This window comes from Rhamphochromis longiceps, linkage group LG16 (assembly GCF_057381845.1).
Source record: "Rhamphochromis longiceps isolate RC_006_pf linkage group LG16, R_longiceps_female_GT1.1, whole genome shotgun sequence".
NCBI lineage: Eukaryota > Metazoa > Chordata > Actinopteri > Cichliformes > Cichlidae > Rhamphochromis > Rhamphochromis longiceps.
The window spans coordinates 6,544,583-6,571,668 of NC_140572.1; the positions used below are offsets into that span (position 1 = coordinate 6,544,583).

Sequence of the window (27,086 nt, forward strand, 5' to 3'; positions counted from 1 at the left end):
CAAACTATACATCAGCATAAAAACAAAAGGAGTATATGATAAGTCTGTAGCTGTGATCAAAGGTACATTTCACCCGAAGGATACAGAATGAAGGTTAACATCGCTGTATTTATGCTGAAGCTGTGATCATTTAGGTTGTATTGCTGCCTTTGCAGTTTCAAAAACGATTGTGCGAGCTGTGCACTATGAGAAAAGTGGAATGGGTGTCCCATTTCCTTTACTGCAGAATAATCACTTCTAGTCATTAAAAAACCTGAATGCTTAATTGTGCTTAGTTTTTCACGTGTTTCAGGAGTTTCCCAAAAGGTGGATTATATAATCAGATGTAATAATGTATTAAATGTGAACTTTATTGATGATGTGAAGGTCTGAAAATGTGATTGCTAAAGTTACTTAGATTTATCTGTGTCGTTTGCGGATGTATCCACAGCCTTCTGGATTTGGCTTACATCAAGTTGTGGTGTCTTGTAACCGAGTCAGGTTTGTTTAGCTGGCACAATAATAAAACCTTTGCTAATTTATTATTTTTGCACTGTTATGAGGTTGAACATTTAATTGTATGTACCCAACAAGCCTGTACCCATAGTACATAGCTTTGGTTGAGCTTGTATCCCACCCCCCCTCCCTTGCAGAGTGTTGCTGTCATCTCTTTCACCACTGCCACTGGCTTACAACCTGCAGCAACTCTCTATTGTGGCTCAGCCGCTGTATTGTGAACTTGCGGATTGTTGCTTGGAAACAGTAAACCTTACCTCGCAGAGTCCAGGGGCAACCCCCACAGTAACTGATATCACCAGAGGACAGCTGCTGTTTACCTCCATCCATGGAGACAGACTTATGCTGGTATCTTTTTCACATGGGATACAGATACAAAGTAACTGAACTGCTTTACTTCTGCAATCCGTTTGTGGTTAATTTTCAAGTATAGATAAGACTGAAAAAGATTGCCTAAAATAACATGATAATGTTTAACTATTTTACAATTTTTATACTCTAACTGTAATACCACGCTGAAGAGATAACTATTTAGTCCCACTGCTGTCTCAATTTCCTCTCTATTGTCATCTCTTATTCCACTCCCCACCACCCAAACACCAGCTTGCATATGTTGCATATGTTGTCCAACGTGGATAAGAAAAACCATGCTGTGACCAGTTGGTGAAAATGCATTGGTGTAATCATTCCAATTGACTTAGATGCTGATCCTTTAATGTTTGAAGGCAGCAGAGCATATGGCCTTTGTAAAAACGCAGGCACGGCAGGAATTAGGAGGCTTAGGAGTCATTAACAGTTTAGAGAACAGAAAAGGAGATTTTCACTGACACAAGGTTCAGAGAGCTCAGGCCCCCTGAAGCCTGTGGAGCTTGAAACTGCAATCAGTAAGTGCCAGGGCTTTCTGACACATTGTTTCAGTTATTCAGCTAATAGCTCCCGTGATGCTGCTAATTTAGCATACAAGGTACTGGGTAAGTGCTGAAATGCAAATATTTACTTTGTTAAACAGAAAAACAGGTTAAAAACAACATCGAAACTTATAAAGTTAACATATTAAAAATAAGCAGTAGGAATTCGTGTTTTGTTTTACATGTGGACTGCATTTTAAGCAACCTCAGAGTAAACCCTGCAATATGTTTCACTATTAAAGCACCACAGCAATAAATTTGAAATAATTACCATCAATTATTTAGCATACTCGTCCACAGTCTGTCTAGCCTGGGACAAGATGAGTAGATATTTACAATATTTTTTTTCTTTTAAAAACTACTACAAGTTAGCGAATAATTTAATCGAATTATAGTTAAACAACATAGATTTGGAAACACTCAGATTTCTACAGTCATTGCTCGGAACTGAGTGGCCGTTCTTTCACTGATTCTGCCCTGTCGTCAAAATCTTGATTGGCCTGAACCAATCAGAAAATGAAACACTTCGCTTGACGAATCATGACGAACAGTACTTTTGAAGGGGCGGGACTTAAAGTGCCAATGAGCTGGCCGAAATGCTGTCGCTGTACATGGTTATCGGATAAAAAAGAGCAGCGGAAACTCAAAGTTTACAGCTCATGAAACTCACAGAATGAATGGAACGGCTTACTCCAACTTTGACAATCAAGAACATGTGCTGAAATTGGGAGAAACGTTTGAGAAACACCCTAAAAGTGCCTATCACACAGTGCGATGTAAGTGGTGGTTTCACTCGTTTGGTTTTGTGATCGCTAACCGTAGCATGCTAGTTAGCTCATTAGCTGAAGATCCGAAAACAGCTGTTTGGTGTGTAGCCAGTTTAGCAGCTTCGTCAGTTCGTAGCTGTCGACTTACTGGTGAGACATGCTTGTAAAAGTATGTAGTAAGTTAACTCTGAGATATACGTAGACTTTAAGCTCTGAGTTGTCAATATGCTAGATAATGTTAGCCCAGCTTAAGTCTGTACAACACTACCACCTGCTGGTGCCGTTACCCCACTGCAGCACTGTCAAATACATCCGTGGTTTACGTTTACAAATTCAGCAATGTCACTGTCATTATTAGAACATTGTACACGTTGTTATATGTGATGTACATATACATTGTTTACGTATGTGTTATTTTACAAAATCTTGATTTTAGTTTGCGTTTAAAAAAAAAAAAATGTTGTTGTTTTTAATTGCCACAGATGACTTCAAGCCAGCATCCATTGATACCTCATGTGAGGGGGAGCTCGAAGTGGGCAAAGGAGAGCAAGTCACTATTACGTTGCCTAATTTAGAGGTTAGTGTCTGGTGCTCTAGAGCTTTACACTGCAAGACATAAATGTGGATTTCAGTGGTGGATTATGGTGCAATCTTGTTTTAAGACCTCTTCTGGAGCTCATGTTTTTAACTTGGATGAGTGTTTGCAATCCACAATAGATCTCAACTGTTGCTGATCTCAACTTTCTGTGCGTGTGTGTGTGTGAGAGAGAGAGAGAGAGAGAGAGAGGAGCAACAAAATTTTCAGCTTTGTGGTTTAAATTTTTGACAGATTTTTTGAGAAATTGTTAAAATATTCTCTGAAAAAATAGCATAATAGTACTGTGACATCTAGCTTAAATACATACATACTTACTTACATTTATTTTGCTTTTTAGGGTTCCAGTGCTCCTGTAACGGTCTTCAAGGGATCCAAGAGGCCTTACATGAAAGAGTGCATCCTCATTGTAAACCATGACACAGGAGAGTACAGACTCGAGAAGCTCAACAGCAACATAGCTGTGAAAAAGACGAGGTGGGGTTAAAAAGAAGTAGCACACTAATCTAAAGTGGTATTTCATTTAACCTTGCAAATTTGTGTGGCAAAAAAATTTTGAAAGAATGAAAGGTAGGGCTGCCGTGATTAGTCGACTAGTCACGATTACGTCGACTAATAAAATCGTCAATGACTAATTTAATAGTCCTTCATTTCCCCAGATTTGAAGGGTGGGTCAGGTGTATACTTCGTGGCCCAACCTATCCCAAAATTCATAGCGCGGCCCAGCTCAGTTTCCAACAATGGCGGCAGCTAGTTAGTTTTAATATTACTCTTATTATTCTTTTTGGGTCACAAAATAAGCGTTTAACATATTTTCAGGCAAGAATGTAGCTGTGTAAACCTCAAATATCTGCTCAGTTTATGAAGACACCACATATTTTCAAAAGCGCTCCGACGTTTTCAGAGACGTCTTGTTACCCACCAGCTCCATAGCTAGCCGGGGGGCAAGGCTCACTAGAGCCGGTGAGAACACCGGACTCCCGGCAAATTGTTTTCAAACCCACCGCCGTCTTTCGCTACTCAGGTTAAACATGATATATAAGTCACTTAGATAACTTAAGAATGTTATTGTTTGGCTTTTTTCAGTATTTTATTTGTTCCTGAGTAAATCGGTTTGGCTGAATAAACGTCAAGCTAGATAGCAAGGAGCAGACGGCTGAGTTTATTAAACTTCACCGAAACAATCTGCACATTTCATTAAAATTTGATAAACTATCATCTTGTCTTTATTTTTAGTTAGCACATACCTTAAAATCTTAAAGCTGTAAGCTAATGATAGTTATATAAGAGCAGATGCTGCTGGTGCAATAAGCTGTACGTTTTACGTCCAATAGATGCATGATCTGATTAGTCGACTAATCGCAAAAATAATCGTTTGTGGCAGCCCTAACGAAAGGTTAGTTATCAACATTTTTTAAAAAAGAAAAAAAAAACTTAAAAAACCGTATTAAAAGCTCCCGCGTGTCCGTGTTTGCCTGTTCTTGTGGATTTTCAGGGCTGAGGGTAGCAGTAAGATTCATTCTCGACTGGAGCAGCAGACCAGTCGTCTGGGCCAGCAGATGAGGAGTAATAACAGCAGCAGTAACAAAACCCCAGCCAGCACTAAAAGTTCTCCACCAAAAGAGAAGACTTCCCCAGCATCCCCAATGGATGACATCGAGAGAGGTAACATGGAGTCACACTTGGTGTGTTTAACTGATGACATCCACATCTGTATCATTTTTATTGGGTTCGGCAGAAGAAGACTCATCTTTTCTCATAGACAAATTAGTCGTCATATCTTGAAGTCTTATGCAGAAATGTTTAAGGATGGGAATTGATAAGAATTTAACGATTCCGATTCCATTATTAATATCACTTATTGATTCAGTTTTCATTGGCTCATTGTCACCACCCTCTCTAAGCAGCATATCAAAGATATTACACATATTACACAGAACACTTTTTTTAAAAGTGTGGGTGAGCATTCACTCAGCTTTAACATCACTCTCAGTTCTTGGCTAGCTAAGTAATGTCCATATCCACACTGCAGACTGCGCCATTATTTTTCTCCTCCAGCACACGAACTGCGAGAGTGCAAGAGCCGATAAGCAGGATTGATACGCAGGCAGACTTAGGATTTCCAGGACTTGGTCTAGTGGGAACCCATTCTCTAGAAGAACCAGTTCTTGATTCCGATCCCTAGAAATATCAGACATATTCACAAACATTCTGTCACTTTGCTGCTCTTGTTTGCACATTTGCACGTGCACTTTGTTGTCTGCTGTCTGATAACAAAAAAAAAAAAAGTCTTCCTTAGATAGTTAGTTTTTTTTTTTTTTGTTAATTTATGTTGTAATTTATGTTAGGTCAGTCTGTCTTGTCTCTGCTAGACAGCTAACTAGGCCTCTTAGTTAGCTAGTTTAGTGTTTTCTGTTAATTTATGTTGTAAATTTATGTTGCATGTAGCACCTTGGTTCCTGGAGGAACGTTGTTTCGCCTCACTGTGTATTGTTAAACTGTATATGGTTGAAGTGACAATAAAGCCAACTTGACTTGACTTGACTTGAAACACATTTTCTAGTTATGAAGTCACGTTGGATGTGATCCAAAATAAACCTGTAGCTTGTCAGTTTTATGGAGATACACTAAAGTAGCATGCTTTCCCTGGCAGAGGACATTAGAACATGAAATGATTTTCTGATATATTTGTTTTGGCTATTTCTGCATTTTTGGGGCTGGACAAAAGGTGGAATAAAATACTGCCTGTATTTATTTTACACTTGGGACATACAGGTGATGTTCCAGCCTTGAAATTGGAAAGGCAACCAAGATCATTTTAACACCCTTGTCTTTTTTTTCTTCCCCCCCCCCCCCCCCCCCCCCCCCCCCAAGAACTGATGGCCGAGGCTCGAGTCATGGATCAGATGAGCAGCAGTGACAGCTCCTCAGACTCTAACAGCTCGTCGTCCTCCAGCAGCGACGACAGCTCCAGCAGCAGCGATTCAGAAGATGAACGTACTTCCGCGGCACCCTCAGTCAACCACAGCATGCCTATCATCACCAGCACCGACTCCAACAGCCACCACCACGAGAGTGGAGGAGGACTCATGAACACGCTCAGTGAGTAACCCCCTCAGCTTCATCTAAGTTAGACGGACGTCATCTTTACATGAAAGTCGATACCACCTGGTTGCTCCTAAGTTAAAGTTGTCACCATAAATATGAACACATGAATCATACGCACCACAGAGCTGAAAGATTAGTTTTCCATTATAACATGTAAGGGCAGGTTCTCTCTTTAGTGGCAGTTCTCATTATTGTCACCCAGTATGAAAGCAGTTGGAGCTCTTAAGCTCCATCCACATGTCAGTCAGTTCACCTAGCTTTGTAGTTGACGGTTATTAAAGTGTCTGGCTAAACGGATAACCCTGCAGCTAGAGCTGGGCGATAGAACGATATGTATTGCGAAATAACTTTTTCTCGATAGAAAGATTAAACTATTCTGATAGGCCTCATCTCTCTTGTCCTCTTTAAAAAAAAAAAAAGAAGAAAAAAAAAAAGAGAACAGCGAATCCAAATTAAGTAGTGCAGAGCGGAAACAATCACAGCCGCAGCGTCACGTCACGTGACTTGTCACGTACAGCACAAGTGCCAAGCCGCACATGTGTATTTGTTTGGGAAGCAGCCAGCCGCCGTGCTGCCCGGGTAATGGAGGAAATGAGTGTGCCGACTACAGAAAAATCAACCCGAGAGCGTGACCGAAGGTTACCGAAGAGAAAACCGATGATGGTTCCAATGCCGGACAGATTGTCGAACGGAAGAGCCATAGAAGTTCTGTAGTGTGAAGGTATTTCGGCTATTTCAAGTCTGACAAAAAGAGTAGCGTGCACTGTAAATTGTGCCGGAAGCAAGTCTGGAAATACAATAAAGCGGTGCAGCTCAGTCTCTGACTGGAAGCGCTAATTCGTCATTCGGCTTTTGTCAGACTAAAGTAACTGTTAAAACTGTTTGAAAAGCTCAGCTATACAACAAGGAGAGATTGAGAATTTCCTTTTAGTTCTCAGTTTATTTGATATTGACAAAAGTTAGTCAGTTTTGTCTGTTCTTCTGTAAAACAAACTAAGATTTATTTTTAGAATTAATATTTTGTTTCTAAGTGGAATTGACAATTTAGTCTGTTTCGTTTGTTCTATTTTGAAACTTAAATGCTTTAGCGGCTGCCTTTTGTGTAGTTTGCAATATTTGCCTTTATTTATCTGAAAAAGTCTCATGTTCCTTAAGTACATCTACCCTGTTGAACTTATTATGGGAAATAAATATTTAAATAAAAACAAGCTGCTGATTATTTCACATTTTACTTGTGAGCAACAACACATTTAAATCTTACAAATATAGTTATTTGGTTTATATCGTGATAGATATCGTTATCGCCTGAAATGAAAAAAACATATCGTGATATGAAAAAATTATATCGCCCAGCTCTACCTGCAGCATATTTCCACCATCAACTGTATTCATTACTCACATTAGTAGCTGCTTCACGCACTCTATTCAGTGTTGTTTTGTCCTTTTTTTTTTTTTTCTTTACACCTGTCTTGTCTTTGGCTTTTGTGGTCAGAATTATGATCTGAATGGGATGTGTCAAATACATTTTGCTTTTCCAAGATAATCTCTGTAAATTCTCCATAGGTTTCTCTTGTTCGTGTGTTTCCTTTATCTGTTTATTCATTTCTATTAGTCTGATTATTCGTAATTTTTTTAAGTGTTTAATTGTATGATTTCTTTAAACTCCAAAGTTATAAACTACTGTTGTACTAATTGAATAATAAAAGGGAGAGGTGAAACAAACCAAACTGTACCATACAAAAGTGATGCAGAGACCCTGTGCAAAGAGTAAACTGAGCTTTAGCGACACATGTATATAATCTTAACTTGCTGTCTGTCCGTCTGCTGCAGAAAATGACCTTCAGCTGAGTGAATCAGGCAGTGAAAGTGACGACTGAACAGCAGGAGGACACATCTGCCCGTTTGCAGATCTCAGGAGCATTTACAGTGAGGAGTGAAGGAGCCAGTCACAGACCTGTCAGTGTCCTGCTTCCATGAATATGGAACAGTCTTCTCTACATATCAAATGTAATGTGCTGCTTCTCTGCCAGAAATCAGTTTTTATGTCACATGTGTTGCTTTATATTTGTGTGTGAAGAGATGCCTTAGTTGAGAGCGCTGTGATGTCATTAATGTGAGAGAAGCTGTAACATATGATGTGCACTCTGTGATGGATCTCACTGGATGCTTCTGTGTAGTTAAACCGACCGAGAAAATGTGATTGGCAGGATGACGGTGGTCTTCATGTAATCGTCTTAAACAATAACTTGGCTTCCTCAATTCAGCTTAGAAACATGAAAAAACTTTAGTTGTGCTTGGATAAGATATAAGTTGATGGCTTCAGGTCCGTCTCAGCTGCTTAGGTTTGTTTTATTAGAGACATATCTGTGTTAACAGAAATGAAAGCCACGCTGCTTCAGTTACATTGAGCCTTTTATTTTGGTTTACTTAAACTTTTTTTTTTTTTTTGTAATTTAAAGTTACATTAATTACTTTATTGTTCGGGCCATCACACAAAGAATGCAAGTCTAATGCATACAACTCCACGCTTTGCTTCTTATTTAACTCCTGAGAAATAGGCCAGACTATCAAAACATGGGCTGAAAGATGCTAAAATGCTCCATGGAGCAGAACTGAAAAGTTAGGTGATGATTATCTGTAGCTCAGACCACCTTGCATTGCACTAGTCATGTATTCATTGTTAAAATAAATAATGGTTATTGCAGCCTGAAGTAGTAGGACGTCTCCAAAACCTTGTGGATCATGATGATTTAGTATACAGCTGGGTATTATTTCAGGCAAAGTAGTCCACTATGTAGTTGGCTGACTCAGAGTCATGCTTTGTAGCTTTAAACCTGCAATACTTGAATCTTTATATCTCTAAATATACTCGACCAATGATTACTTGCTTATATTTTATATATATATTTACCAACCAAGCAACTGGAAGCACGAGTAAATAGTGAGTGTGAGTCTTAAAGAACTTCATGTGCCTTGTGTTGTTTCCTTCCGCCTTTTATAACATGGGGCTTCCTCATCACTGCTGAGCTGTCGCTACAAGCAACAAGCTGCTGTTTATGGTCCAGAATGTCTCTGGCATCCCTGCTGACTGATAGATGGAATGAGAGAGAAATATAGAGAAATTCAGTTGCATGTTTAGTCTAAAGGAGAGAGAGAATTGTTCGAGAACAATTATACAAAAATGAATGGCACCTGTTTGAACTCATCATCTGTATAAAAGACACCTGTCCACAGCCTCAAACAGTCAGACTCCAAACTCCGCCATGGCCAAGACCAAAGAGCTTTCGAAGGACACCAGGAAAAGTATTGTAGACCTGCACCAGACTGGGAAGAGTGAATCTACAATAGGCAAGCAGCTTGGTGTGAAAAAATCAACTGTGGGAGCAATCATCAGAAAATGGAAGACATACAAGACCACTGATAATCTCCCTCCATCTGGGGCTCCACGCAAGATCTCATCCCGTGGGGTCAAAATGATCATGAGAACGGTGAGCAAAGATCCCAGAACCACACGGGGGGACCTGGTGAATGACCTGCAGAGAGCTGGGACCAAAGTAACAAAGGTCACCATCAGTAACACACTACAACGGCAGGGAATCAAATCCCGCAGTGCCAGACGTGTTCCGCTGCTGAAGCCAGTGCATGTCCAGGCCCGTCTGAAGTTTGCCAGAGAGCACATGGATGATACAGCAGAGGATTGGGAGAATGTCATGTGGTCATATGAAACCAAAGTAGAACTTTTTGGTATAAACTCAACTCGTCGTGTTTGGAGGAAGAAGAATACTGAGTTGCATCCCAAGAACACCATACCTACTGTGAAGCATGGGGGTGGAAACATCATGCTATGGGGCTGTTTTTCTGCCAAGGGGACAGGACGACTGATCCGTGTTAAGGACAGAATGAATGGGGCCATGTATCGTGAGATTTTGAGCCAAAACCTCCTTCCATCAGTGAGAACTTTGAAGATGAAACGAGGCTGGGTCTTCCAACATGACAATGATCCAAAACACACCGCCCGGGCAACAAAGGAGTGGCTCCGTAAGAAGCATTTGAAAGTCCTGGAGTGGCCTAGCCAGTCTCCAGACCTCAACCCCATAGAAAATCTGTGGCGGGAGTTGAAAGTCCGTGTTGCTCGGCGACAGCCCCAAAACATCACTGCTCTCGAGAAGATCTGCATGAAGGAATGGGCCAAAATACCAGCTACTGTGTGTGCAAACCTGGTAAAGACCTATAGTAAACGTTTGACCTCTGTTATTGCCAACAAAGGTTATGTTACAAAGTATTGAGTTGTATTTTTGTTATTGACCAAATACTTATTTTCCACCCTGATTTACCAATAAATTCTTTACAAATCCTACCATGTGGATTCATGGATTTTTTTTTCACATTCTGTCTCTCACAGTTGAAGTGTACCTCTGGTGCAAATTACTGACCTCTGTCATCATTTTAAGTGGGGGAACTTGCACAATCGGTGGCTGACTAAATACTTTTTTGCCCCACTGTATGTTACCTGACATGTGGCAATTGCTTTTTTGTTGTTTTATTGATGTGTCTGCATTGTTTTAATTTTGCTTAATCTTTTGTTTCATTTTCCTTTTGTGTGTGTGTGTGTGTGTGTGTGTGTGTGTGTGTGTACCCAGATAGCAAGGAGACATTGAAACAATGTTTAGTCAATATCAGGTCATTCTATTGAATCAATGTTGAAATCTGATGGTGACATCACTCTTGCACCCTTTTTTAATGTGGAAACAACGTCAGATTCTGATATTGAATCACTGTTGAATTCTGATGTTGATTTTCCATCGCTTTTGCACCCTTGGTTACTATTGAAACAACAATAAAGTCATGATTAAAAACCAGTACTTAACAGGTATTTGTAAAAAAAAAAAAACGTTGCAAATTACCAGCAATGCTTAAGACAATTGTGTATGATTCACAAATATATACATATATGCATTTTGTTTAAATAGTGTTAAAATAAAATAGTGAAAAAGGGATAAATAAGCTTTGGTTTTTGTGTGTCTGTGTTGGTTTTTTTTTTGGGGGGGGGGGGGGGGGGGTATTCATTAGTTTGAACAAAACAGGTGGTTCTTCTAACTTTAAAATGTAAAGTTTAAAAATGTTTTGTCACACTTTTTATAATAATTGCAAAGCATTTAAGTCAAAATAACTATAAGTTGAAAAACACAGACTAGGCTTCTCTATACTTCCACTGATCACTGATGATGGAGGCGCTGGGTTAAACATTATGACTTTGTTACCAAGTAGAACTCAAACATCCCTAAACATTAAAAGTAGTGAATAAACTTGAATGGCATTTTTGAGGTTTACATACACTCAGCACACTGTGGGTAACAACAACATTCTCTAAACGTTTGCAAACTTTTCAAAAGTTTGAAAAACAGAAATCAATAATCTTCGCCTTTGCTAGGCAGTCTTGCTTCAATAAGTTATTTTGTAACTTTTTTGTTGATTTTTTTTAAACACATTTTTAGCGCCGTGCTCATGTTTGGTTTTATACAGAAGGCTATATGCGCCCAAATAATGCAACAATAAAAACATATAGGCATGAGCCTGACTAACCAGTTATTATTATTAATAACTCCGAACTAATTATTGTTACGGTTATTATAATAATATTTATTATTATTATTATTATTATTATTATTATTATTATTATTATTAGGTTTTCCTGTTGCAATATTTTCAATTTGTGCCAAGTCAAATACTTTTAATTTATAAAGGCCATTTGAAAACGTGTAGAGTTGACTCACAGTGGTTCCAGAAGAGGCAGGTGACTCGGAAGTACGAAGAAAACGTAGTAATAATTAAAAACAGGAGGAAGAGGGCAATGTTGGGGCAGTTATCTGTCTTTCTTAGGTTCCTTAGGTAACACTGTAGCTAACAGACAACAACAACAACAACAACAACAACAAAAGCTGGTACGTCAGGGGCCCGTTCTTCGTACGTCGCTTACTACATCCAAGATCAAATGACACATCCAAGATCAAATCATCGCGCTAACCGTGAGCTCGCTAATCCGGTTCCCCGAACACACCTGCTGTTGACGATTAGTACAGCTGGACGCAGTAATGTGACATCACTGGGTGTCATAAAAGGGGCTACGCATCGATAGTAGAAACATTGATCGGCAACCCTCTGATTGGTCGGCGAAAATGTCGAAGGAGCGCGCTCGGCTCGGTATTTTTCGGCAGCAGAGCAAGAACTCCTGAGTGAGGGATTTCAGGAGTTTCAGAGTTTAATCAGAACGCAAGGGAACACTGCAAAGGCTGCAAAAGCAAGGAGAGAGGGCTGGCAGAAAGTTGCTGACAAATTAAACTCGTAAGTAATTTAATAATAATAATAATAATAATATATTGGATTTATATAGCGCTTTTCAAGGCACCCAAAGCGCTTTACAATGCCACTATTCATTCACTCTCACATTCACACACTGGTGGAGGCAGCTACGGTTGTAGCCACAGCTGCCCTGGGGCAGACTGACAGAAGCGAGGCTGCCATATTGCGCCATCGGCCCCTCTGGCCAACACCAGTAGGCGGTAGGGTAGATTTATTATATTACACTATATTATCCAATATTATATTACATTATATTATATTGTTATATTATATCCTCTTTCACATTAGAGCCACAACAGGACCCACTAGAACATGGGAACAAGTAAAAGTGGAATATAAGAATATTCTACAGAATGGTAATATTTATCACTTATATTGCTTTTCGTCTCTTGGAAAGAGAGCCTGAAATAATCTGTTTGTTTGTTTATAACAGCAACCAAGAAAAGGGCAGAGCAAAAAAAGACAGGTGGTGGTCCTGCACCCCCTCGTCAACAAGTTGGTTAAGTGAATAATACCCTCACGGGAAAATCGATATCTCTCAATGAGCACACTGTCGCGCTGAGCTAAAGGATCCTGTCTGTCCCGCAATATACGCTGAATTCTGAGGACTCTCCTTATCAATCTTGCACCTTCCGCAATGGGTTGCTCGCGTAAACGGACAGGACACGGCTGCGACAGGCTTCCCAAATCCACCTTGGCTTTTATAGCCGTGGTCTCTCATCTTGATTACACGAAGTAATTTACAATTACTACTCTGAAATATGAATTACATCTGTAATAATCACATACATGTAATAGAATGTTAATAGTACATTTCCCTTTTTTAGGAAATGACCTGTATGTATCTGTGTGACATCAATAAAAGGATCAAGTGCTGCATTGTCTTTAGTTACATTGATGTTATTTATTTATCGCTGTTGCTTTCGTATAAATGAAGCGGACATACCTGCGTGGCCGCGATCTAATCCTGTTTACATAAAGTAAACCTGCTCCCGAGCAGGTTTACGCTTACGGCTCTGTTGCTATGACAGCAAGTCCCGGATGAGCTTCGGGGAACCGACTGATCCAGGATCACGCGAAATCGTCAACAATCTAATCCGGCTAACCTACTTAGCGAGGTACGAAGAACGGGCCCCTGGGTGGGCAAAACTCTGCCGTCTGATCCGACCCACCCTCACCGGATCCACCAATCCCCGCAAGGCTGTACCTCCAGCCGCTGTCCTCCGGTAGTTTCAGGCTATAATGAAATTTTATTCAAACTGCATTCACGCCTACGAAACGGGCGTTTACGCAACAGTGTTTGACGGTAATTTCCCACAAATAAATATAGGAGTGTGTTTTATATAGCCACGGGTAAGGAAGAGTAAGGAAGCAGACGTGTTTCCACCCCCAACATCCTTTAAAGGAAAACGGAAAACCGGGGCTTTGGCTCAACTCCACATTAACCTTGTTTGTATAGGTTGTGAATTATGAATGTGTTTGACTAATTTATCTTCACCAGAGCTTTATATGTATATGAATAATATTTGTTCCTCTGCGTTTGCGCAGGTTACAAACAGCGTCCTGTAGGTTCACTTGCTGACGTTTATGATAATGTCAAAGTCCACAGTTGTTGGTAGGAGGCTGGTACACGGGCATCGGGTTTGCTGTTTCACAAACAAAGAGGCATTATTTCACCGCTCTCTCTCTCTCTCACACACACACACACACACATAGACATATACAGGCACAGGCACCGGGGCTGATTCACTTGTTTAGCCTCCTGTCACGGCACAAAGAAGGGACCGATAAGACGCACTGCATGGTTAAAATGCTCGGGAGATCTCTGATGAACGTCGGACTGCGCGTGAAGTGTCAGCAGCTTAAAGGGATCCAGAGAGTGACAGCGGGACTAAACCCTGCCAACTATGGGGACACCCTCCGCCGCGAGGCAGCCTCCACCAGCACCGTCATGGGTGTCAACAAAATGAAAACTATGGATGATTTAGGCGGACCGAGTTTCATGACTACCTTGTATTGGCTTTTTATAAAGGGATATTTCCAAACGACGCAACAAATGCAAGTAAGTTGGAAAAGAAGGTGAAAACAGAGTTTTCCTTCTGGACTAAGGGTTCAGTCCGCGCCCTTGAACTACAGTGCACCATCCCCTGGAGCTGCTAGAGCGATCAGTGTATCCTGATGACCCCACTGTGGTATTTATTCACGCACAGTTTGGGGTTTAGAATTGAATCTTGGTTTAATAAGCGCTTAATAACAACGATTAAAATCATCTTTAACAAATCCTGTAATACAAATAAATGAATAAAAAGAAATCTATATTAGTTTTCCTTTGAGAGACAGTCACAGTCTTAGGAGAGTTTTCCACAGTAGAGGATAAGTAAGAGATATTTTTTTTATAATGAGGATACTCTAAGCAAAGATAAGTATGCACTGATATGTCATGATATTTTCTAATTCCAACAGGAAACTGTTGGTCTCCTTAAACATCATTTACCTCCTGATAACTCTGAACATGCAACTAACCTATTAACTCCCATTATTTGCTCAAAGATCGAGCACAGCAAGATATACGGCCCCCTGTGGAAGTCCAAATACGGCCCTTTGGTCGTGGTGAATGTGGCCAGTGCCGACCTGATAGAACAGGTGCTGAGGCAGGAGGGTAAACACCCAATCCGGACAGACATGCCCCACTGGAGGAACTACAGAGAGCTCAGGAACCAGGCCCATGGACCCCTGACTGAGTGAGTGAAACCATCACAGATCCACCACATCTGTGTCCTGAATCCACACTGCACTGTAACTCTGAGCAGGCTGACAGCATGTTGTTTGTTTTGTTTCCGCTGATGAAATCTGTCTGATTAAGCTGCAATAACATGTGATGTAGCAACTGCAGATCATTTCTTTTCTACAAACAAACAAACACGATACATTGATTTTTTTGTTGTGTCAGTTGCTATGCGAAAAAACTTTGTCCAGTGCCAAACTTTGCTAGGTGTTCAGGTTCTTTAAGATGGGAGCAAATACGTGGACTTTGAATGCAATGTTATGAACAAAAAAGAAAAAAAATCCATAATATAATCCAGTCAATATAAAATATGTAGGTATATATATATATATATAGATATATATATATAGATGTAGATAGATAGATATAGGTGTATATAGGAGTGCAATGCCTTTAAAAGTATGGATTGACAATTTTTGATATGTGACCTAAGACAGAGGTTACTGTTACTGTTCTTCCTCTTCATAGAGGTTGTGGTTGTTGATTACGCACCTCTCTCCTCTTGATTTTGCCTTGAAACAGTTCTAACAAATTGGAAACTAGAGAAAAACAAGTAATTTCCCCATGGGGATCAATAAAAGTATCCATTATTATGAAACTATAATTTAACATAATTTAATCTCACCTCATTTCAGTTCATACCTTCTGTATGAAATAACTTTGTGGTTAGTATTTGTGATGCATACTTGTTGCTGACAGGGAACATTGGCAGCGTGCAGGGATTCAGTCCAGGCCTGCAGCTCAGGTTTTTTTTTTTTTTTTTTTTTTTTTAGTGTTAGAGACTGAGACCAATATAGACGTCGTCAGTTTCATATAAAATCTAAAGTATTGAAAGGAAGGGCCTGTGGACCACAATGTTCTTGCAGAATAACATACACTTTCTCAGCTCCTCATTTATTCTTGTCCGACTTGTTTTAGCAGCACTTATCAGTGTTGAAAGTTAAGACCCTGGAGCAGTACTAACAGGCTTTCAGACACTATTAGACAACCCGGAACTACTCAGGGTACACTCGTTCATGTGCATTTGGATATGTTTAAAGATCTCAAACACCCACTTGTGTTTCCAGAGATTTGCCCATCTGCTATGGATATTTCATTTTGAACAGTTTGAAGCACTTTGGAAACAATAACACTTGTTATTAGTATTAATTCCTTGTTGACTTTGGTCTTTGGATGGGATTTGTTGATAAAGAAGGGAAATATGTAGACTCTTACTAGCCTTGCCTGTAAAGTGAGTCCATTTAAATGTAAGCAAGAATAAGCCAAATACAAATCTATACTTATAGATTGATATTATCATAAAATTATTTTTCAAAGAAGTAATTTTCAATGACTTGCTCTCTGGAGCCTGATTCCCTTGTTTTTATATTGGTTTTTAGGATGGGGGCCAAATGGCAGCGGATTCGCAGCATCTTGAATCCACGAATGCTGAAACCCAAGCACGTCTCCTCCTATGCCAACACCATCAATGAGGTGGTGACAGATTTTATCTGCAGAGTGAACTGGCTGAGGGAGACCAGTGGACAGGGAGTCGTGGTCAATGACCTGACTGCAGAGCTCTACAAATTTGCTTTTGAAGGTTAGCAGAAAACAAAACAAATAAATGAAATGTTGTTAATTAATCAGCTTTAGAAACTCATGCAGTCCATCTCATTTAGATGCTTGGAAACAAGAAGAAAACAGAGGAATATGCTGTGTAATTGTTCTTGTCCTTGATTTTTTCAAACCTGCAGACCTCATTTTCTGTGTGTCATTCAGTAAGCCAACAGCTGCTTTTTCTTTTGGCCTTGACCGCTGATTAGACACGATAATGTGGTCATATAATGCGACACGGTCACTTTGACTGCGATTGTTTTTAAGTGTTACAGTCCGGTCTCAATCATAAATCTAAAATCCGACAGCAGCACCGTCCAAATGAAATCCATCTTCCAAGATGACACGTTCCTGCTTAGAATGTTGGTGGTGTTAAATTTATCTTATGCTAGCAGATCTTTACACTAAGGTACACTGGCTGCTGGCTGTAGCCTCATAAACAGAATGTGATTTCTTCCATTTCACAGCACATTACATTTAAAGGTGCGCTATGTGAAGCTTGCGTCACATGAACTGACCACATATAAAAGATCGCAGTAGCATCTCGGTGACAAAAGCGAAGAGTGGTTTCCCTCAGATGTCTCGTCTGTGACCTCAGTAAACAATGAGGTCACAGGTCGTTGGCTCCGTGTCAGGTCTAGTGAAGTGGAAAAATTCAACCGGAGTCCAAGAATAAACACAGGGAAATACTAGAGATGCATCACAAGCTCTAAACAAAATGACTTAAGGATAACATACATAAGGAACAAAGACAACCTGAGGGAATAAATACAACAGAGGTGAAAACACAATCAGCAAACTAAGAATCAAGTGGCAGGTCCAAGAAATGAGCGCTCACACTCAGTTTTACTGAATACAGCCGAGTTTAATTATGCTTGCCATCAGAGTCAGAAAGGAGGCTAAAGCAGGGTTTGCTTTGCTGAGTGACTGACGAGTGGCTAATGGTCAATGGGCCTCATTCACAAATATTAGCGTGGAAACATTTTTAATTGGTGCAAAAAATGAGTTTTGCATGCAAATTTACTGTAGCATTTATAAAATACGAGTATCAGTCTATTTTGTTCTCACCACCGTGCATATGCTAGTAAATCAGAATCATTCGGGACCAGCTCACAATATCCATACACGGAGATGATTTATCTGAATTTCAGCAGTGGGATAACATCTCCACACCCCTTCTGGTTGTCTGTCTATACATGACCACCCCCGGCACTACAAGTTGTTTGTACCTGTTTTCGTGCCCCACCCTCCCTCCCTTTTAAATCCATTCACCATTCATTAGTACGTGGGGATCTGCCCGGCCCATGAGCCTCGGCCAGTTCCCTCTGAGACCTTCCCCACACTGCAGCCTCAATTCATACTCAAGCCATCTGCCATTATCTGCTAGAAATGCAGTCAAACCTAAAATGAGGATGTGGTCCAAGCTAGTGAATTGCATTTTATCAGTGCCTCCAGTAATCTATATAAAGAAACACATTTGCTGCCAGGTGAAGTAGAAAACGTGGTGACTGAGATGAGGTGGAAGCCAGATAAGGTGCAGCTTTCTAAAGTGTTTCCACAGGAGTGACCATCTTTCAGTCATTTCAGCTGAGACAAGAAAAATGTGGAATCAAAGTTGATATGAAAAGATTGGCAAACAACAAGAAAGGAAGGAAGAAAACAGGTGGAGGACAAGGATCATGTGACCTGTCAGCCCCAGATGAGAGAACAATAAAAGCCAGATTATCCAGCATTCATGGGATAGTGCCAAAAACCTATTCAGCAATGACAGAAGTCATTTGTAATGAAAGATAAGAACATTTAAGATACAATAAGATGAGATAAGGGACAGTGGAATATGTTTAAATGGAAAAAGGTTAAATATATAAATGTTTTCTTTATATTTATTTATTTTTATTGCATTTCTGAGCGTTTACCATATTGTGAAAACTGTAAATAATGACCAAAATTTGATAGCAGAATAATATTAATAATTAGTAGCAGCAGCAGCAGCAGCAGTAGTAGCAGTAGTAGTGTTAATTGTAAATACTTGTGTTTATATTCCTAAGTAAGCCAGGCTGTCGTTTCATGGTCAGAGGGACTGTACAGAAAAATTCAGGTATGAAATATGAACAAATCTGTGTGCGAAACATTTATACACACAATTAATGTGCAGACATGCGCGTATGCATCAGGAAATGAGGCTCAAATAAGTTCATCAGTCTATCAGGTTTATCATGTTTTTTCTTTTAACTAAATAAAAAGCTGGTGAAAAGTATGTGTAAGAAAACAAATAGAAAAACCACAAACAAAACAAAATTTTTTCCAAGGAAAGCAAATAATGAATGACAAGATGCCGAGATCAGCAGCTCCAAAGGTCACAGAACAGGGATCAGCGAGAGCGACCCTGGACACATTTCAGTGGTCTGTGCTGTTTGCAGGAAGGTTTTTCTATTGTATGCATGTGCTGTCAAATTGATGTTGTTTTGTCAAGTTGCACTGAGCTCTTTTGACAAACTATCGTTTTGTTTTTAAACACAGGAATATGCTCAGTGCTTTTTGAAACCCGTATGGGCTGCATGAGTGAGGTGATCCCCGAGAAAACCCAAAAGTTCATTGTCTCCGTGGGGGAAATGTTCCATCTCTCCCAAGTCGTCATCCTCTTCCCACAGTTCCTCTGGCCCTACCTGCAGTCCTGGAAAAGGTTTGTCGCAGCCTGGGATCATCTCTTCAAAGTTGGTGAGCAACATTAATTTTTAACGAGTAAATAAAAGTGTGGTGTGTTGGTAAATTCACTGCTGAATATTTATCCGCTTTCTGCCATTATGTGATTTCTAAAACCACTTTGAAACATGTTTTCTGTTTTAGTGCAAAAAAACCAAACACCTTTCAGGCTTTTCGTTAAATATTCACGATTTAAAATTGAAAAGACTTTTCTAGTTGTCAGAAATCTGTAGGATTTAATTCATGGAAACATTACCTACTCCCGATTCCATACTGGTTGTGGATCACCAAGGTTAGTTCAGTTCAGGGTTCATGGACATTTTCAAGTAGCACTATCAGCTAATTTCAAGGTCAGCACACACAACACACACAAAGAGACAAAGTCCACCCTACATGTGGCTTTTCACACAATCAGTGTGCTAACAAGATCCCTAACTGTGTCTCTCTTTCCCCATCTAGTGGGCAAACATGTCTTCTCACAGTCTTTTTCTTTTAATTTCACATGAGATAAGATGATGTTGTCTCTCGTAGCTGAAGAACTGGTGAATAAGAAAATTGAGGAGATCCAGGAGAATGTCCACCTGGACAAAGACGTGGAGGGAGCGTATCTCACACACCTCCTGCTCAGTGAACAGATGAACAGCACAGAGATCCTGGGCAGCATCACTGAACTCCTCCTGGCAGGAGTAGACACAGTGAGTACTAACTACACCGCTCCGTCATTCCCAATTCCCAAAATAAATTTGTTTGCATTAAAGTGTCTCCCATTATTCGTTTAGGCTTCCAGGTTTCCATCTTCCCAGAGCCACTTAATAAGAAACAAAAAAAAATGTTAGTTTTCCTTTATATAAAAACAACCCACTGCCACTCACCCTAGATAGAGACGCAGTTATTGGGAAACAGTTTTACTTCTTCTATTCTACTTCTAATTTCTGTTTCTACTATTGCTGACAGTGGAGCTGCTAACATGTTGGTTCATTTAAGTTTCTTTTTCTCTCTTTTCAGTTCCACCTTTTTTCTTTTTGCTTTTGTTTGTTCCTCTTTATTAAACACTTCTTTCACATTAACTCTGTTCTACAAGGTGCACGAGTGCACAGGGAAGGTAGGGGAGGGGCCAGCGATGTGACCAGAATTGATTGGGCATTGTATTGTCAGTAATGAAAATGAACAAATAGGCTGCTGTGCACAATGCACGGTGCACAGCAGCCCTTCAAGCCAGCCTGTATAGTTATATTGACAAAGAAAAAGAAAACTATACTGACCTAATTGTGGCGGCCCATCAGGCAGATTACCAGTCCAACTTTGGAGTATAGCTCTCAGCTACAAGTTAAGAGATAATTTTTGAACATATTAAAAGTCTTCTTAAAGTCAAAGAATGCATATAAAAACAAGAAGTTGAAGTTGACTTAGAAAACCAGTTGTGCTTTTCCACACGGAGGCTGATTTTCTCTAAATAGACTCTACTATATAGAATGATGCCTTAATTCAGCATACAGTTTATAGACTACTCACTGGGCTGATTCCTCTGTAACTACTGGTTTTGCCACACACTGTGCAATGCTGTCATGTCAATCTGTCTTGTCTACGGATTTACTCAAAGCAGCATTTCATCCACTTAAATATGAAATAGCTTTGTCCTGGATTGGAAATCTTCAGTAATATAAATGAGGTGTTCTTGTCTCAGATGCTGCAGATGAGTAATCGTCATGTAAAAACATGAAAGGTATGCCATTCCTTAATCAATGCAGTGAAGTTTTCTGGAAGATATTTCTCAACCCAAAGATCAACCTCCCTGAAAGTCAAACACAAATGGAACATGTCGAAACATTACATAAAACAGAACATTACACTCTGTGTTTCTCTGATTTGCAGACCTCCAACACTATCTCCTGGTCTCTGTACCATTTGGCGAGGGAGCCCGAGATCCAAGAACAGCTGTACCAGGAAGTGATAAGCGTTTGCCCTGGGGACAAGGTGCCAAACAGTGATGACATAGCTCAGATGCCGTACCTGAAGGCCATCATCAGAGAGACACTGCGGTAGGAGGGGAATCTTTTTATTAATAAGATAATAACCAAGGTGAAATGAAACACTTATCTGCTCCTAAACATGGAAGTTAAAGAAATAAAACCACTTAAAAGAATACTTCACCATTTATAGACTTACATGTTTGTAAGGGGTGAGATAGCAAAGAGTTGCATTTACTGAACAAATGGAAACTGTGTTGATGCCTTTCTGCGTTTTGTGGTCGCCAGCCTGTATCCAGTTGTGCCAGGAAACGCCCGCGTCACTGTTGAAAATGAGATTGTGGTGGGGAATCATCTCTTCCCAAAAAAGGTAAGATGCACGTTAAGCACACCTGGCCTCTTACTAGTAAATAAATGCAGTCTTGTCTATACAGCGCCATCTGAAATCAGTTGGGGTTGTTGGGGTTCAGTCATAGCACAATAGCAAACGTCATGGGTTTCCTCTCTTAGACGCTGTTCCACCTGTGCCACTACGCCGTGTCCTATGATGAGAATATTTTCCCCAACCCTCACACCTTCCTGCCGGAGCGCTGGCTCCGAGGAGGGGAGGATAAGTCCAAGCAGCACCCGTTCGGGTCAGTACCATTTGGTTTTGGGATCCGGGCATGTCTAGGTCGGCGGGTGGCTGAACTTGAGATGTATCTCCTCCTCTCCAGGGTAAGAACATCTGTTCCTAATGCTAATGATGCTCCGTGCTTGCTTATAAAGAAGCAACTTTTGCCAACACAGCAGTGTACTTTGGCTTTGAGTTGAGCATGCAAAGCTACTGTGTCAAGTCTTGCCCAGGCAGCAGAGTGGATAGTGATAAAAGCTACTAGATTATACATCTAATCCAAAAACAGTTTGCATGTTTTGACAAACTGTAACTTGCACTTTAAGTTCTTAAAATATAACTTTAAGTGCAAAATTGGAAAAGGTAATGGATAAGGTTTGGAAGGAGTGCTGTGAATTAATACTTTGCTTTATGTGAGTTGCTGAACAAGTTATTATAAAAACTCAACAGTAGCTTGATGCTTACAACTTTAAAGACTTAGAAGCTAAGGTCAGGTTATTATTCCACTGCATATTATGTTAAAGGATCCATACAACTTTATAACTCTAAGACTGCAAGACTGAAATATGCAAACAAACAGGGTCAAAACATTGTGCCGTTGCTTTTTTAAATTTCCTGGAAATCGGTTGTTCTTCAGCTTCATTCAGGGAGCAGTATTAACCTAAAGTAACTTCTCGGCCCATTCAAAGCTGTTTACTCTTTTGTCGGCCTGGGCATGCACATGAATACAAACCACTCATCAAGCTCTTTGACCTGAGTCATCCAAAATACACAGTAGTCAATTGGCAAGCAGCTGGTAATCAGTGAGTTTAAAATTTCTGCTCACATAAATAAATGTCAATTCCATGTTTTTCTTTTTAAAGAGTACTCTTTCTTTTTTGTGTGTTTGAAGTTGATAAAGCACTATGAGGTGAAGCCTGATCCTGCTGGAAAACCAGTGAAGCCAATCACCAGAACTCTGCTTTGCCCTGCTACACCAATCAACCTACAGTTTCTGGGCAGACAAGTTAAGCAGGCGGAGCCAAGAGCAAAGTTAGCGGGTTCTCCGTGAGCTGTTTTTCTATTCAAAGTCTTCATTTCACTAACCACTTGTTTATGTGGAGTTTTATTTCATGAAAACTGGATTTATGTTGTACAGTATATAATGGAGACACACATACATCTTCCTCCACTGCTTACCAATTTAACAAGATAAACTGGATCACATTCAAACATACCTGCCTGGCCACCCTCTACATTGACATCTTCACCCTTCTGCACTCCTTCATGACTGAAGAATTGTAAAATATTACTATTAGTATTACTATAGTTAGATAAATATCTACTATATTATAAAAAAAACGATATACTATTGGCTGAAAATGACAAGCAGTGGACGAATTTTTCAAACCATTTCATTGGGAAAAGGAAGCAATAAAACACTATGGAAACACCTTATTAAAGAAAAAACTGTATTAGTGGAAAATTGTGCATAAAGTATAAAAACTGTGATAATTATTCTGAAGAAAATTATTTCTCATCAACGTTAAATTGATTAAAATTACTGCTATATATGTTTAAGGGTGACCTAATTTTAAATGCTTTATATTGTGTTTAATGTCCAGCTCCATTCACAAAATATCTTAATTATGAGTTTGTAGTAGCTGTCCAGTGAGGAAGCTGTTCATGACCACAGAAACAAAAGTCTACGTCTTTATTTTGCACATTTAGCATTCAGCAAAAGCAGAATTAAAAGGATTGAGCAACGTGTGACATGGTTAACTGTCAATATCTATAGGGTGATTTCAAATATGAATGAAAAAAGAATGTGGAGTGTTGGCAAAACAGCTGGTTAAACATTTAGACATTCTCATAGATGCTAATCTGAAAGTGCTGGCTGACCCTGCACCTGGTCAACTTGCCTGTTTTTATTAGACTGGACATGTTCAGAGAAATCGTCACAGCTTTCCTTGTTAATGTACTAAAGAAGTTATTAAAAGCTTTTTCATGCTCTTCTTTACATCACATATGTTAACCAAGGGTGTTTAGCAAGAGGGAACTTCTCTGTTATGATGCTAAATCTCTGAAGCTGGTTTGCTTGGTAATGCAGACCATAACTGATCTCAGAGCAGTAAAAGCTGAGCTAGCGGCAGCTTGCCTGTCACGCTAGTCTGCCATCGGTTTACTGGCAGACCAGTGGTTTGTCCACAATGCACATGTGCAAACCACAAGAAAAAAGGTTTCTGGCCTCTCAGCTTGCCCAGCTTTAGTCATTGGTAACAGGAGATGGACACACCCTCAGGGACTGACAAAGCTGTGGTCTCCTAGGAGACTGAAATAAGCACATCTTTCAGTGACAATGTTACCAGTGGTCACAAGATGGCAGTAACGTAAAGCCACACATCAAGTGAAAGAGAAGGAGCTTTATAGCAGTGCTGTCTGAGGTGAAAGGAGACAAATCACTTTACTTTGGTGTGTTTTACTTTTTGTGTATGTTCAGACTTGACAACACACTCACAAATACACACACACACAAGCAGTATGTAATCTTGCTTTAATTAAGGAACATGTCTGTCAATGCAAGTGAAGGACTTTGAATGCACATGCAGTACTTGTGTGTGGATGTGGAGGTTTGGTGTGAGTTCATTTATGTAGAAATTGGGGACCTATATCAGCTCACACACCAGTTGATTTGGGACTACTGTCCCCAGTTAGATTTGAGGCACATAAAATATTTGTATTTAGGGTGGGGTTTTTCTGTGTTGCATTGTGTATGTGTGTGTGGTAGTTCTGAATGTTAATGTGCATGGTTATCTGTCTCTCTGTGTTAGCCAGAGTTGCATAAACGGAAGGAAATTAATAGGTGGATATCCCATCAATGATCATGTCTGAAAATAGATCTATACTGCACAGGTTTTTAAAGGCATTTTAACATAAAGTAAACTTTCTTCAGGAAATCTATCATTTTAAGTTTAAATTTTGGTTTTATTGCTGATTGTTGGAAAGTTTTAATGTTTACTATTAGTAGTATATACTGTCGTAGACCAATGCTGCCCTCTTGTGGTCTGTTTTGTCCTTGAAAACATTTTTCATTCACGCCTTACTCATTTTCTTTCTTTGCAGAGACAATAGATTTTTTTTAAGCTTCTTTAATGTGTCACTGTCCAGACATAGCTTTTATAGTCACAATAAAATGATCAGGTGGCCAGTGAGCAAGAAAATGTTTAGCTGTGTTCTGGTGACTTGTTTGAACAGCCATGTGATTGTTATTACCACTTCTATTAGCTGTTCGAAAAATGTTAATCCTACACTTACAAGTCATGACCCTCAAAGTGATTAATAAATCCCTACATGTCAAAAGGTTGTGATTGTTTGGATTCTTTTATAATCTGTTTAATGCTGTATGTTCAACTAGAGAAAAGTCTCTTTTCCCCAGAGAGCTTTGTGGGCCATAACACCTGTAAGGTGCTCAGATCCTGTGGGCTGCAAGCCCAAGAAGAAGAAAAAGAAGAAGACAAATCCTTTTATTGTTAATATGTGCGTAACGAAATTTTTTTCGGTAGCTATTGGCACAGAAGAGAACTCCCTTTTACATACATAAATATACTGTTCATACATATGCAGATACACTATAAGACAAGTGAAACCACACTATCCATGTGTGCAGGTGTGCAGAAATAATATGTGCAAAAAGTCACAGAATTGGATTGCACAGCTCTGGGGAATGAAGCTGTCTCTCAGGCTGGTGGTACGTTTTCATGTTCCTATACAACTTTCCTGAAGGAAGCACGTCTGGCCCTGTTTTTGGGATCTGTCTAGCGTACACCGAGTCCAGATGTGGAAGTGGATTTCCCACAATCCCTTGTGGTGTTTTCATCACCCAGGCCAAGGGTCATACTAAGACAGATGATACTTTCTTTTGTGGCTCTGTAGAAGTTCATGAGCAGCTGAGAAGAGAGTTTGTTCCGTTTTAGCTTCCTGAGGAAGAAGAGCCTTTGCTGGGCACATCACACCCAGAAACTTGATGTTGTCCACACGCTCTACTGCCTCTCCGTGTATGAGGAGAGGACCGTGTTTTGTCTTGCCGGACCGCCTGCAATCCACAATGACCTCCTTGGTGTTGCTGCTGTTAAGCACAAGGTTGTTGTCTAAGCACCACTGTGTCAGTTATTGGACACTCCTCCACTTTGGTCTGAATTGTGCAAAGGACATTGTTTGCACAAATCAGAAATCTTTTGGTTCGTTCAGATTCAGCTTTGGAAAAAGAAGCCATGTTGCCATGTCCTTTTTAAAGAGAAAAGGCTTTCTTCTGGCAACCCAACGAAACAACACCATTCTTTTTAAGACGATATTTCAGTTAGAAAAAACACTGTTTTACAACAGTTATTTTTTTGCCCGAATCTTGGCACCGGTAACTTGTTACCTTAGATACTTCTAAACTTCTGGCTACTACACTGGTTGTCATTAAGCCAGGCTGACAAAAAGTCAGAGCTCTTTTGAGCCAACAATCCCTTTAACGTTAACTAGTAATGACTTCATGAACTTCTTCACAAATAAAATTTTTATCATTAGAGAAAAAATTACCAAAAATCATCCCACAGATGTAATATTATCTACAGCTACTCTTAGTACCATTGATGTTAAGTTAGACTCTTTTTCTCCAATTGATCTTTCTGAGTTAACTTCAATAATTACTTCCTCCAAACCATCAACGTGTCTTTTAGACCCCATTCCTACAAAACTGCTCAAAGAAGTCCTGCCATTAATTAATTCTTCGATCTTAAATATGATCAACCTATCTCTAATGATCGGCTATGTACCACAGGCTTGAAGGCCTAGCTGTAGTTAAACCTTTACTCAAAAAGCATCTCTAGACCCAGCAGTCTTAGCTAATTATAGGCCAATCTCCAACCTTCCTTTCATATCAAAAATCCTTGAAAGAGTAGTTGTCAAACAGCTAACAGATCATCTGCAGAGGAATGGTTTATTTGAAGAGTTTCAGTCAGGTTTCAGAGCTCATCACAGCACAGAAACCGCTTTAGCGAAGGTTACAAATGATCTTCTTATGGCCTCTGACAGTGGACTCATCTCTGTGCTTGTCCTGCTAGACCTCAGTGCAGCATTCGATACTGTCGACCATAATATCCTATTAGAGCGATTAGAGCATGCTGTAGGTATTACAGGTACTGCACTGCAGTGGTTTGTATCATATC

At 39.9% G+C, this 27,086-nt stretch overlaps 2 protein-coding genes across 2 annotated transcripts; both read left to right on the forward strand.

Moving 5' to 3' along the window:
- Nucleotides 1-1,968: 1,968 nt before the first annotated feature.
- eaf2 (ELL associated factor 2) lies at nt 1,969-8,409 on the forward strand. Its single transcript, XM_085385033.1, has 6 exons — nt 1,969-2,179; nt 2,653-2,747; nt 3,106-3,242; nt 4,261-4,430; nt 5,640-5,867; nt 7,704-8,409. The coding sequence occupies exons 1-6, from the start codon at nt 2,077-2,079 to the stop codon at nt 7,748-7,750; spliced, it is 780 nt and encodes a 259-aa protein (XP_085241159.1). The 5' UTR covers nt 1,969-2,076; the 3' UTR covers nt 7,751-8,409.
- A 3,612-nt stretch (nt 8,410-12,021) lies between these two features.
- Nucleotides 12,022-25,228, forward strand: cyp27a3 (cytochrome P450 family 27 subfamily A member 3). Its single transcript, XM_085384401.1, has 10 exons — nt 12,022-12,215; nt 13,950-14,295; nt 14,784-14,974; nt 16,398-16,597; nt 19,132-19,329; nt 19,846-20,009; nt 21,187-21,353; nt 21,570-21,651; nt 21,792-21,998; nt 22,787-25,228. The coding sequence occupies exons 2-10, from the start codon at nt 14,035-14,037 to the stop codon at nt 22,943-22,945; spliced, it is 1,629 nt and encodes a 542-aa protein (XP_085240527.1). The 5' UTR covers nt 12,022-12,215; nt 13,950-14,034; the 3' UTR covers nt 22,946-25,228.
- The last annotated feature ends 1,858 nt before the right edge of the window (nt 25,229-27,086 follow it).

Excerpts from the sequence above, each read along its gene's own strand:
- eaf2 (XM_085385033.1), top strand. The coding sequence starts at position 2,077 with ATGAATGGAACGGCTTACTCCAACTTTGACAATCAAGAACATGTGCTG. Across the intron at positions 2,180-2,652 it reads TGCCTATCACACAGTGCGAT|ATGACTTCAAGCCAGCATCC; the intron begins GTAAGTGGTGGT and ends TAATTGCCACAG. Across the intron at positions 2,748-3,105 it reads TTACGTTGCCTAATTTAGAG|GGTTCCAGTGCTCCTGTAAC; the intron begins GTTAGTGTCTGG and ends TTTGCTTTTTAG.
- cyp27a3 (XM_085384401.1), top strand. The coding sequence starts at position 14,035 with ATGGTTAAAATGCTCGGGAGATCTCTGATGAACGTCGGACTGCGCGTG. Across the intron at positions 14,975-16,397 it reads GCCCATGGACCCCTGACTGA|GATGGGGGCCAAATGGCAGC; the intron begins GTGAGTGAAACC and ends ATTGGTTTTTAG. Across the intron at positions 21,999-22,786 it reads TGTATCTCCTCCTCTCCAGG|TTGATAAAGCACTATGAGGT; the intron begins GTAAGAACATCT and ends GTGTGTTTGAAG.